General features: G+C 29.8%; 1 protein-coding gene across 2 annotated transcripts in view; it reads left to right on the top strand.

Annotated features, from left to right (window-relative positions):
- Positions 1-13956, top strand: part of LOC142323747 (adenosine receptor A1-like) — a 61904-nt gene extending 47948 nt beyond the window's left edge. For both annotated transcript variants that reach the window (XM_075363917.1, XM_075363915.1), the window contains 2 exons: positions 5789-6015; positions 10586-13956. In XM_075363917.1, coding sequence (XP_075220032.1) covers positions 5789-6015; positions 10586-11161 — 803 coding nt within the window. In that variant the 3' untranslated portion in view covers positions 11162-13956. The remainder of the gene's footprint in view (positions 1-5788; positions 6016-10585) is intronic.
- The last annotated feature ends 237 nt before the right edge of the window (positions 13957-14193 follow it).

Here is a 14193-nt window from a genome sequence, read left to right as displayed (position 1 = left end):
TATTTTCTGGTGACTCCTTCCTAATAGTCATCATTCGGAGATTTGAACGGGGGACTAGTTTACCTCCAGAATATGTTACCAAGGAAGGTGGCTCCAGCTTTGTTACATGAAAATGCAGAGAGGTTCATTTTCTTAAAAAAAAGACAGCTGTAGTTTTTCATTGCTTTCAGCTGCGTAGTACTCAGAAGATTGAATGATGTTGAAATGGCTGTTCAAGTCTTCCTGACTTATGCCCTGAAGAGCTGCTGCCCTCTTTCAGGAATCATTCCTTAGTTGGCTCTCAGTAGTTACAACTCCGATATGGTTGCACCTTTGGTCCAGCTACTCTGTATCACTGAGCACTGAAGCCCCATCACAGTCAGCAAGGTCTCATGATTCATAGAGGTGGGAGAAAGTATTATCACATTTATATTAATGTGTATTTTTTTGTTTATCTTGAATTTTATTGATTTTTCATTTGGAAAGTTCTGAATATCAAATTGACATCAAATCATGCATTAGTTTGCTATAACAATCTAGTACTAAGCAATGATAACAGAATTTTTTTAAAAATATCTTTAAAATCTTTCAAAGAAGAAACTCATATGGATTGAATTGAGAATTTTATCCCTTTTTGAAGTCTCTTAAAAAAAATCTGAAATCAAATTTAAATCTAACATAGTTAATAAAGTAATGAAGTAAAGGTGTTTCAAACAAATTGATAAAAAATTTAAGTCCATAATATACCATAAAAATTAAACACAAGTATATAAAACATTAGAAATATTTATTTTTCAATCATTTAAATATTGATTTTTTTTTTTAAATTATTGCCAAATTAAAAACAAAGCTTCTTTCTTCTTACTTTTATTACATGACTGCCGAAAAAGGAGTGTAACGTACTTAGGATGTATGTATGTATATATGTTGTTCCACTGTAGCAGCTCAATGGCTGAACTTATTTAGATGTATAACCCCGTGTTGGAATCCTTACGTTACCAGAAGTGTCATAGTGTTACCAGAAGTGGCTATCTATCTATCTATATATCTATATATGTATAAATTTAAAAAAATTGAAAAAAAAAATTATACCATAAACAAATTTGTCAACTGCACTCTCTTTAATTATCCTGTACTAAAGAGTAATGTTTTTTTTTGGCAGTCATGTTTTTTAATTTTAGAAAAGTTTATTTCATAGGTTAACAATAACAGCAGACCAAAAATTAAGTTTAGTGTCTAGAGTTGATGGATATGTCATTAATTTATAGTAAAGTAAATAAAAATGGATTGGCTGCTGCAAGTGAATACCGGGAAAATTATCCAGATCAGAGTACCGGATCATAAAACATTTGAGGCTTTGGAGAGTCGAGTTCGAAAAACAGGTATGCTTAAACTACACAGATTCAGTGCTGGTCATGAACATTTTGTGAGAAATCCCAATACTGAATAAGCAGTATTGAATGCGGTATAATTATCTCCAACCTCAAGCACCAGTAGGTTGTCACATCGCTTTTTTGTTTTGCAATCAAGTGTGTGGCAAACGATACGGGAGCAACTATTACACCCTTTCCATATAACACGTGTACAAGAATTATTACCACCTGATTTTGATAAACAGATGAAATTCTGTCAATGGTTAAGTAGAAATTGTGAACATCCTTTCAATTTTCTGAGTAATATTCTAATTACTGATGAATCCTGTTTTACAAGAAATGGCATTGTAAATTATCAAAACACTCACATTTGGGCAGAAGAAAATCCCCATTGGACTGCTACAAGTCATTTCAACAGCACTTTTTTGTTTAACGTATGGTGTGGTGTGGTCTCTTAGTGATAATCTCATAAGTCCTTTTTTCTTATCACCAAGGCTTAATGGAGAGCAGTACTTGCATTGTTTACTAACAAATCTGATTGATTGTTCTCTTCTGTGTGTGTGTGTGTGTGTGTGTGTGTGTGTGTGTGTGTGTGTGTGTGTGTGTGTGTGTGTGTGTGTGTGTGTGTGTGTGTGTGTGTGTGTGTGTGTGTGTGTGTGTGTGTGTGTGTGTGTGTGTGTGTGTGTGTGTATTTATGTTTAATAGATCAACCCCAAGTACAGAATAACTGAAATAGGATATGACTTACTTTATTTCATTACATAAGCAGAAACGCTTTTGTGAAACTGATTCGCATCATCAGCTGCATTATATTTATATGTAAATTGTTCATTTATAATTTTTGTTAAAAATATTTTTGAATTAATTAAATTTTATTAAATTTTTAAATTTAAAACTCTTATTTAAATTATAATTTTTAAATTATAATTAAAACAAGACGTAAAATATAAAAAATAAAGATTAATTAAGTTAAAATTAAAATGTAAAATTTTTTTACCATATTCATATTTATAAGATCTTTTAAAATCGGATTCATGGAACATTTTAAAAGTTATAAAAAAGGTAAACTGGGTTTTTTGAATGTATCAGATCATTTGATTAAAAATAAGCACACAACATCAGATACTCAGACAAACTTAAAAATATTATAAATTAAAAAATGCGATGGATGGGAATAATAAGGGTTTTGACATTTTAGAAAGGTAAAATATATATATATATATATATATAAACATAAGAATAAATTTAATATGATCAACCTTCAGACAGAGTATGAGGTGACGGTATTATAACAGCTGCAGTAGATAGCATCGCTATATGTTTTGATAATAAGGTTGAGTAATTGATCTTTCAATATGGTTAATAAAGTAAATTCAATGAAATGGCTAGCACATAATTTTACTTTAAATTTTTGTTTTTGCTATAAGTTTTAATTTTTTTTTTTTAATTATTTGATTTTTATCTTTGTTTTAATTTTAATTTTATTTTTTTATATTGATGCATATTGTTCACATATAAAAAAAATTACATTTTAATTTTAACTTAGTTAATCTTTATAATTTTATATTTTTTAAAAAATATTTTATATCTTGTTTTGATTATAGTTAAAATTTTTAATTTGAATAAAAGTTTTAAATTTTTGTATAAGCTTTTAAAGTATGATAAATTAAATTTAATTAAAAAATTTTTAATAAAATTTAATTAATTTAAAAATATTCTTAACATAAAATTATAAGTGAATAAGTGGTATGATATCATGGATTGCAAGTTATGATGTTTTTTGAAATATATATAAATATAATGCAGCTGACGATGCGAATCAAGTTCGCGAAAGCAGTTCTGCTTATGCAATTAATTTGTTAAATGTTACTATAACCATTACATACATGCGCGCGTACACACACACACACACACACAAAACAAATGTTTATTACAGACCTTAATTTTACTTATTCAATTACTGAATAATTGTATTTCTATATAATTATTTCAGTGTTCAATTTGTACAATTGTGGTCCTTTTTTTTGTTGTTAGTTATATGTAGAATATCAAGGTTGATATATCCATAAAATTGATGGATAGTGATTAGCATCATTGAGTAGGCTGGTAAATGTCTTAAAATTTCTAAGGAGAGCTTTTAGATGTACGTTGTATTTTTGTTTAACTAAATCCTCTTTTAACAGTATAGAACATCATGAGCCTCAGTGCAGTGCAGTTCAGTTTGTGTATTCCAGGGGCATTGATTAACCCACCGGATTGGTCTAGTGGTGAACGCGTCTTCCCAAATCAGCTGATTTGAAAGTTGAGAGTTTCCAGCGTTCAAGTCCTAGTTAAAGCCAGGTGTTTTTACACGGATTTGAATACTAGATCGTGGATACCGGTGTTCTTTGGTGGTTGGGTTTCAATTAACCACACATCCAGGAATGTTCGAACTGAGAATGTACAATACTACACTTCATTTACACTCATACATATCATCCTCATTCATCCTCTTGAAGAATTATCTTAACGGTAGTTACCAGAGGCTAAACAGGAAAAAGAGAAAGAAGGGCATTGATTGTACCCACCGGGTTGGTCTAGTGGTTAACGCGTCTTCCCAAATCAGCTGATTTGGAAGTCGAGAGTTACAGCGTTCAAGTCCTAGTAAAGCCAGCTATTTTTACACGGATTTGAATACTAGATCGTGGATACCGGTGTTCTTTGGTGGTTGGGTTTCAATTAACCACACATCCAGGAATGTTCGAACTGAGACTGTACAAGACAACACTTCATTCACATTCATACATATCATCCTCATTCATCCTCTGAAGTAATACCTGAACAGTAATTTCCAGAGGCTAAGCAGGAAAAAGAAACGGTCAATGTTTGTGTTTTTTGTGTGTACTGATTTTTTGTTTCTATTTTTAATTGTAATTATTTTCTACAGAAGTGAGTCAATATGCATGCCATTATATCTTTTCTGTTGTGTGCTAGGTTTATTATAATGTTGTATTCTTCTGTATGGTCTTCAAGTGACATGGATGTGTTGAGTAGTATACAGATTATACTCCTAAAATCATTAATTTATGTAACTTTGGATGGTTTAAGACTCAAATGAGAGAGTCTGGAATGTTTGGTTTTCTGTATATTTTGAAAGTGTGTGTTTGTAGAACCTTTTGAATGGCATGGTCAATAAAATTTATTTACACTTCTGTCATTATTTAACTGTAAATTTTTATTTATAGTATTAATGGTTATTTGCATTGTCTTGTGATGTTTTGGTAAAACAAGATGTTATCATCAATGTGTATGTCACATTGTCACATTGTCACACATGTCTTAGTATATGTGAGCATATTTGTTGTTTTAGCAAGATTTGTCTTCATTCTTTGTGTTGCAGAGTGACTTAGGAAGTTAGAAACTTTCAGGAGGTTGGAAACTGAGGCCACATTGTTGGTTGTATATATAATCCTTTTTTGGAATATAATATAGTTTTGTTTTGTATTAAAGTTTAGAAGACTAATTATTTCTGAGATATATTTTTCTGGTATTTTGTTATAGTTGAGTGTTTTTTTAAAGCACAGAGGCTTTTCTGTTACTAGGTTATTGTCTAATATAGCAATAGTTGCAGTAGTAGTAATAGTATATATGTTTACATATAACAAACCTATGTTTACTGTATTAAATCATGGAAGCATTGAGTCATGGAGTATGTTGATGTTATTTATTTATGTTGTCTATAAGATCTGTGCTGAGTTTTTAAAATATATTTGTTAATATTTATATATATAAAACACAAAAATTTGCTAAAAAAAATTCATTCTGAATCAAATAACCTTCAGCCTTATCAAAAATACACAACACAAAAATCCTATACCTCATCATAAATTACCAAAATAATCCTTCCCACAAACCTGCTGTACGTGAAATACTTGAAAATATGCCTCTGATGAATCTTTCAGAACTTCAATACAATGCTTTCTTCAGTGAGGTTGCAAATAGTATTGATTTTAATGGTTTAGGAAACCTATTTGGTAAGGGATTAAATATTAAATTTATTTTGTTTTTAACTTAAAGGTTTATAAATTTTAAAGCCTTTAAATGTATTTAGTTTTAGCTTTATTGTCTTTAGGCAAAATATGCATGTTTTTGAGATTAAGAATTTTATGAATAGCTTCTACAAGGTGATTTTCAAAGTTTGATTCTATATATTGCGTGGATGTGTTCTTTGCATTCTTGAGTAGATGTGTGGTTTTCATAGTGTTTATTATGTGTTAGAGTATTATTATCAGTTAGTACTAGATTAATTTTTTTAATAACCTTGATATTTTGTCCATGCTTCTAATACAAAAATAATAATATTTACTTGTACACACTCATTGATAATATTTTGAAAAAATATTTAAATAAATTTCTATAAATAAAAAGAGAGATTTTCTTATTTATTTTTATTGCAGGAACAATCTATGGTTGCTGGGTGGCAGGTACAATTGTTGGAGTTCTTCCATTAGTCAGCTGGAATTCTCCTAAATTAAAAGAAAATGAGTGGGAGTGGGAAATTTGTATGTTTGTACAAGTTGTAAATCATAATTTTATAAAATTTATATATGTCACTACTATAATAGTTCCAAGCATATTTATAGCTACAGCCTTTATTCACATATATTTTGTTTCATTAAAACAGGTAATACATAATTTTTATTTATTTTAAGTACAATATTTTTTTGTAATACTAATTAATCTATTCAGAAGTAGATTGTGTTAATATTCAAATGTTAATCAATGTAAAAGATAATTGTTCACTACCATTAAAAAATAAAAATAATATATTTGCAAAATATTCACTTTTTAATTTTAAAGAGTAGGTCAATAAGCAAGTTATCATCTAAACCCAGATGAAAAAACTTAGAACAAGGAAAAGATAAATTTCTAATAAAGTCACACTTCAGCTTCAAAAATCTAATACAAGTTGCTTAAAATTGTAAAAATAAACAATGAAGGAGTTTTGTAAATACCATTAACTGCATGTTGATTAATAACATCTTAAAAGTTGACTTAGAAAAAACTAAAAAACTAATGTGAGACCATACATAACAATCATGATCTATTATTAAGACTTTATTGGTTGTGTATGTAGCAAATGAGAAATAAATTATTGAAACATGAGCTGTCTCAACAGTTTTTTAAACACAATATTGTGTTCTTGTCATCATTTTTCATGGCAAGAACCATCCTTTCTTTTTGTAAAAATTTGAAAATTGTGATACATTGAAAAAAATTGGTGTAGAAAAATTAATCAACTGTATTCATAAGAAAAATATTCTTTTGTCGGCTCTCTCGACCCAGCAGGGTGTTGTTTCTAAAAAAGCTGAGATTTTAAATATTCTGGATGATGTGATTAATGAAACCTTGTATCATCTGGAAGTCTGAGAGGAAGTTGCTGCTTTTTGCTCTGATGTTTTATCTGTGGAAATTTCAGAGGCAAAGGTACGTCAGATAATTTGCAGTTCTGGTAGAAATAAAGCCCCGAGTTTTGGTAGAATGATGGTGGAGCTCCTTGCTCGTTCTGTCAGAATTTCTGTTGGCATTTGCCTTTTTAATAGACAATACTTTTTAACAGGATGCTGTTTGGTGGTTGTTTCCCTGTTTTTTTTTTGGAAAAAAGCTGTTCTAAAATTGTTGTTTAAAGGATCACACTGTGAACTCTTTTTTAGGCCTTTAATGCTCCTGCCAGTTACAGGAAAGGTTTTAGAGAAGGTATTGTATCTTCATATTACTGGTAGATTGAATTCTAGATAGTTGTTGATTGGTGATCAGTATGGTTTTCACCCAGGCAGGGTACATAAAATGCTATTCATAAGGTTATAAACATAGTTTCTTCTAGTGAGTCTAACTATATCTTAGGTATCTGTTTGGACATATCAGGGGCTTTAAATAATTTGTGGTGGCCCTCTGCCCTGTTTCAGCTGCAGAAGCATAATTGTACACAGAATGAGCTGAATACTTATATACTTATATAAGAAATTGTGATGTTCTTAGAGATGGCATCTCAGAAGTCACAAAAATAATATCTAAAGGTTACCTGCAGAGTAGTGTTTTAGGACCCCTGCTCTAGGTTGTTGAATTCGACTCTTTGATGCAGTTGAGGTTACCCAGTGGATGTCGCGTCATTGCGTTTGCAGATGATGGGCTTTTGCTGGTTAAAGGAGATTCGAGGAATGAGATCGAATTCAGGGCAACCCAAGCTTGCAAGACTCCAGTTGTGGATTTTGCAACATAAGATGGTATTTAGCTCAGAGAAAACAACGATGATGTTGCTCAAGTGAGACTAGCTGTTAAAACGCCTAATGTATTAATGGTGGGTCATTGAATTAGGTATGTCCTGCTGCAGAAATATTTAGGTGTTATTTTGATGAGAATCTTTGATCCAAAGAGCACTTTCAATAAGCTGCCAAAAAGGATTGTTCTGCTTTCTTTGGTGTTCGGAGAGCAGTTCACTCCAATTAGGGGTTTAATTTTAGAACCATGCATGCTCCATATAAGGATGTATATGAAACTATAATGCTGTTTGCTGCACCTGTATGGGCTCATCAAATGAGGTGCAAATGTTATAGGAATATTTTGTTGAGAGCCCAGCATCTCTTATTGTTGTCTGTGACTGGTGCCTACAGGACTGTCTTGTGAGAGACGGGTATTAAGCCCACTGAAATCCTTGCTACTGAACACCAATTACATTATGATGCTAAGAAGGTAGGCCAACTTACATCTGAGCGCATAAGAGAAATAAGACGACCAGGGTTTCCATTTATGGCAGGTCAGATGGTCTGAATCACCTGATGGCTGTTACACATATAGAATTTTTCTTGATGTGGGAAGTATACAAGTAGTTTGGTGGATTTCCTCCAATCAGTATATTACACAGTTTCTTTCTGGACATAGTGCTTTTTGAGATAGGTTGGCCAATTTTGTTTGATTAATTCAGGCTTGTGTCCACAGTGTAGGGCCACTGACGATGTGTGCCGTGACTTATATGTCTGCCCTAGATACACAGCTGAAAGTACCAAAGTAGCCGAAGAGTTTGCGAGGATCAATTGTGGTTTTCATCTGCAAATTAACTGTAAAACCAAAAGGGAATGGAACATAGTTGGTGGTTTCCTTAACTTCTTAGCCCTGCAGAGAACGGCTGAGTGGGTCTGATACTGTTATTGATGTATAGATAGAATAGCAACCCAGGTGGCTAGGGCCCAACAGGATGATTATATCCCCAAGATAAGTTAGCTTAGATATTTGCTCTTAGGATGAGATGGATGTGTGGAGAACTTTGTGATGGAACTGCAGTGTGGGAGGGTATAGGCATTGACCTCACTCCCAAAAGCGGACCAGAGCAGAGAGACAGAGTATATTTTCATTAAAGGCCTGTTAAATTTGTGAATCTGTTTCTTAATTTTTAAGTAAATTAGATAAGAGGACTTTTAGTAAATTGAATTGTAGGAGAAAATTGTTGCTGTTGCGATCAACACTTGTCTTGCTGGTATGAGGATAGTATTTTTGGTTTTTAAAGACTCAATCAGGTAATGATCTGAGTGAATAGTTTAATTGAAGTTAGATATAGAAAGATATTTGTGGGAAATCACCTTTGTTTTAGAAAGGCATAGGGATTACATTTCTGCAAATAGGTTAATTTGATAATTGAGGATTGTAAGTTATGGTCGTAGTTGAAAAAGGCCATATGAAGGTGATAGTAAGTTGTGTAAATACACTGATGGAAATGTCTGCCAAGGCATTTGCATTGGTGGCATCCTGACAGAGGCCAAAGTGACGACTGTGATGTGTTATCAAGTTTAGTGGGTTTAAAAGATGACCTCTGATAAAACCCATCAGGGCTAGGAACAGAGTTGGTGGTGTGGTAACTGGGATCGTCACAAGGCAGGTGTCTTCCACTGCAGGGGTCAGGATGTTTGCAATACCTGTACTATGAGCCATTTTTTTTGTTTTTGATTAATAGAAAAAAATACTGCCAAAGATTTGTATCAATCATCTTAAAATTTGCAATGCTCTTTAATAAACACAGAGGTTTGGAAAGTAATCTATTGATTTTGAATATATTTCTTTTGTAATGTCTGTAAAGTATAATATTCACATATATTGAAATTAGTAAAACAATTTTAAAATCAGTAACCATTTATGGCAACAAAATTAAAAAAAAAGTAAAGTTGAAAGAATGTTTTTCATATCAGTAATCCTGCCACACTTCCAGTTATAAATAGATTTATATATAAAGGATATTAAATGGAAGTTTGAAAGGTAGGAAATATAACTGGTTTCTACCTGAAGAAAATATTAAAATAAAATTTTGAGAATGTTAGAATTCAATTGTTAATGTAATTGATTTTTAAATTTGAGCTAGTTTTTCTTAAAATTCAGGTAACAAAGGGAAGCTCACAGTATTTAAAGTATTTCTGGGTTTGTTTTTTCTGAATTTTTTGAATCTGTAAGAATGCTAGTTTTAATTTGTTACTCAATTCATAAGTAGTGCTGAGTCATATAATATGGTATACATGATATACCAATCAGAAGTTTTATGTTCAATCTGAAAATTAGTAACTAAAAGAGGAAATATTATAAAAAGTTGTATAGTACACTCATTTAATGAGTACTTTTTTTGTAACCTTTCAAGATTATTTCCATTTTAAGAATTTTACCTCCACAATCATAAGTGAGAAATCCCTGGTATTAGTTATTTACTGTACTGGTAAGGATGGTTTGAAATTCTTCTTCTTCTTCTTCTTTGTCACTCCCCATTCTGCCTATTAAAATAAAATGGTTGCTGGAAATAGTGCATATAAAATTCAAATTAACTTTAAAATAAAATTAAAAATTTAATGGCATTTTTACTTTTTTTATAAATCTAATTAGGGGAAAAGTCTACACTAGGTCAGGCTTTATTATTGCTAAGTTCTTCCCTAAAACTTTGAAAATAAAATAAATGCTGTTTGATGGATGTAATCAAATAGTTTTGTCAATAAAAAATGTGCTTAAATTTTACTGAAAATTATTTTCTCTTTTAAATCAAAAAGTTTCTTTTTAAATGTAAATATATTAGATTAATGTTCATTCTCTACTGAAAGATCTAGACTTGCTACCTTATCTGTGATTTTTAGTAATCTGGATTTAATTTCCTCAAAAATTTAAAAAAATTTTAAACATAATATTTGATTAGACTTAACTATTTATTTTTTTAATTTATGTTACAGATTAAAAATCAGATTCCAGAAAAAAGTACAACAGAAAGCAATAATGCAATGCAAGAACTATTCAATTCAGCCCGTAAACAAGACATAAAATCAACAAAAATATTAGGATTGATGGTTATAATATTCATGATTTCTTGGATTCCAATAAATACATTTAATATTATAATAATAATTAAACCACATTTAAAACCACCAATTATATTAAACAATTTATTTATTACTATATCTCACCTGAACAGTGTTATTAACCCAGTGTTATACATATATCAATTTAATAATTTTAAAGATGCTTTAAAATCTGTTTTAAACAGTTCAAAAGAAAGTCAAAAGAAAAATAATAGAGATAACATAGCACATATTTATAACAGCAGTAATCCAATCTACATGTTGAAAGATAAAAATATGATTCAAATGCTATCGCTAAAAGTTTTTGAATCAAAATCAAATTCACCAGATTCTAGTATTGCCTCTAATTTATCAACATATATTTCAACACACCTTGAAAATGATGAGGATAAATCTGTACATCAAAATAATGTTGAATCTGCAAAAAATAATAATGAAATTAAATCATAATTATTAAAGAAAAAATTGATTGCTAGTTTCACGTTACAGAATGTTTAAATATGCATATGTACTGATAATGCTTTATTACATTATTTAGAGCATTAGGTCAATTAATAAAAAGTGACTTTAAAAAAATTTAAGAACTGAAAGTCCGTTCAACTCAATATATTTAAAGTTTGAGATATTCTAAACAAATACTCTCTTGGTAAGGAATCACAAAATACAGAATTTTTTTTGGTGGCTGATGATTAATTCAACACACTTGTTCGAAACTGGTGCGTGTAATATTGAATGGAAATTTTTTAGTGTATGAAAATTGATATGCCTGACTGGGATTCGAAAACATCACATTTTGGATGAAAGGCTGAGAAGCTACCACCTTCACCATGGAGGCCAGCTTAAATAAGAAAATCACTTACAATATTTTATCTCTGTGCAAGCAATATGTATTACATAAAGAAGTTGAAGAAATATTTAGCATGGATACAAGAGTATTGCATTCATAGCTAGTTTTTACTTCTCCAGGACAGAGTAGAAATAAAAGACTAGTACTGAATGAGACCATTGCTCAAATTCATGACAGAATTACAATAATGATGACTCTTAAGTATTTGATGTTTTTAACTTGGAAATTACAGTTTCATCAAAATAATATTATCAATCTGCATTAATGATGTCTGTAAGAAGATTATAAAGCACCTCATCTCTCAAGGCAATTCCTTCTTAGTGCACTGATCATCATCATCTTATTGTTCTCTTTCCCAAAACATTTTTTTGATATCTTCTCTAGAATAGGTTTATAATCATTTCATTAAATCATATTGGTATCATCTAATAGTGAGTAGGGAAATGACTCTTCCTGTGAATTTTTTCAGGAACTCTATGTCCTTTTCAAAAAAATAAACTAAACAATGGCTGAGGTGTCTTATCAGATGAATCAGTTCTCCAGTAGTGAATAAAATATCAGTAGAAACAAATTATACAAAAAAATAAGTAATATTGAATTAAACGAAATTGAGCACATATGATTTGTAAAATGTGAAGAAAACATAAAATATTCATTACAAAGTTGTTTAGGGTAAGGAAAAATGTACATAATGTTAAATTAAATCAAAGTCTAAACATAAATACACATCGTATTTAAAAGTGTATAGGATAGCACTGTACAGAAACCTTCTTGTTTCATATTTAACTACTTATTCATTTGTCTACAATTAAAAAAAATTACTGATAATTTTATTATTGCAGCTATTTTGTGATGCTGTAGGATGTAGGTTCAAAATCAAGAAAACATACGTTAATTTAAATTTGTTTACTTGTGTAATGGAGCTAGTTGGAATTCAATTAATATCATTATTCCAGGAATGAAAAATACCAATTATTATTAACAGCAATTATAGAAAGCTACACACTAAACTCTTTCTTCACAACTTTAAGACAGCACTACACAGGCAACAGTACTTCTTCAAACACAAACAATAAAATTACTATGTAAAGATGAAGAAGCAAACTTCCATTTATTTAGAAAGGAAGTCATTTTTAAATTTGGAAGTCATTTTTAATAAATTATTCCTTAAAAAAGCAAACTTTGTCAGGTTAAATTCCAGGTTTCAGGGATCTTTTAACTTATAATTTTATCTTCCTCATTAAAATACATATTTGGCATGTTTGTGATCATAATAACAGCAGTAATACAAACTTTTTCTATGTTAAGGGACAATGGAATATTCTTAAATAGTAATAGTTATATTTTCTCACTTTATATTTTCCAACTTTATAATTCACTTCTGTCTGTTGAAGTTATAGAAATCTTATCACATTTTAAAGCAATATAAGGGACTGATTCTTATTTTCAAGTGTAGTACTTGTCTTTTCTTCCTGAATATTTACTTTCTTTTATTTATTTTTTATTATATTTTCATTGCTTGAAAGCACTTTCGTCCAGTTCTGCTTTTACTTTAATCTACTTTTCTCATAAAAAAGTATCAAGCTGATGAATGGGATTTCAGCCTAGAATATTCCAGATAAAATGCACTTTCCCATGAAGGTTAGGAACTCTTTCCAGTTCATGAGTATTAGAATTATTTTGGAAATCTGAGTAATAGTTTTTAACAAAAGTGAAGTTTTTTTTGTGTAATTACAGTGGTTGTACTTAAACATAGGTTGTTGATTAAACCCCAATGGCTCCAATCTAATGAAATAATATTTATTTATAAAAAATAAATATTATGAAATAATTTTTTTTTTTTTTTAATTTCATTAAATCATTATATTTGCCTTATCCCGTGACATACGGGGATCAATGTCTTAACCTTTTTCTATCATTCCCCTCTATTTTGGGTTTCTTGACTATTCTAACACTCACTTTCAAGTACTTGGTTGTATTATCTTTTCACATTAATGTAAGTCCTCCACTCTTTCTTTTATCCATTACAAAATCTTGCTTATAACATACTGTTCATTCCTTCACTCCAACATGTCTGAACTACCTCATTATAGAATCCTGCAGCCTTTTGCACACAGGACCACTTTGACTGTTCCTTCAATGTATTAATTTATTATCTTTTACCTAATTATTTCATTAAAGTAAATAGCACCGTAATGGTGAAATAGTAAATGGTATAACAATTTTATAATTTTTAGACTATAATCATTCTATCAATAAAGAGGCATAGCTAATTGTTAAAAGTTAAATTTAGACATTCACAAACATATATCAAACATCATCTTTAGTCAAATAAATGGTTTTATGTAATTAAAAAATAAATAAAATAATAATAAATTTCCCTTGATAATATTCTCATTTTCACAGCCAATATTACTTAAATTATATAGAATATTATTTAAAATGTCATATTATAAACAAATAATATCAATTAAAAATGATATACAAAAACATATGTAAATATTTAAAAATAAACATGTGATGAACGTAATTTTTTTTTTATTAAAAGCTCATATTTTATAATTTATTTAACATTAATTTTTTGTAAAAATGAATGATATGAATTTGTAAGTACAATTTATTTAATAAATTTTGT

The sequence above is a fragment of the Lycorma delicatula genome, chromosome 4 (assembly GCF_047948215.1).
Source record: "Lycorma delicatula isolate Av1 chromosome 4, ASM4794821v1, whole genome shotgun sequence".
In the NCBI taxonomy this organism is placed as follows: Eukaryota; Metazoa; Arthropoda; class Insecta; order Hemiptera; family Fulgoridae; genus Lycorma; species Lycorma delicatula.
This window is presented reverse-complemented; position numbering and strand designations above follow the sequence as displayed.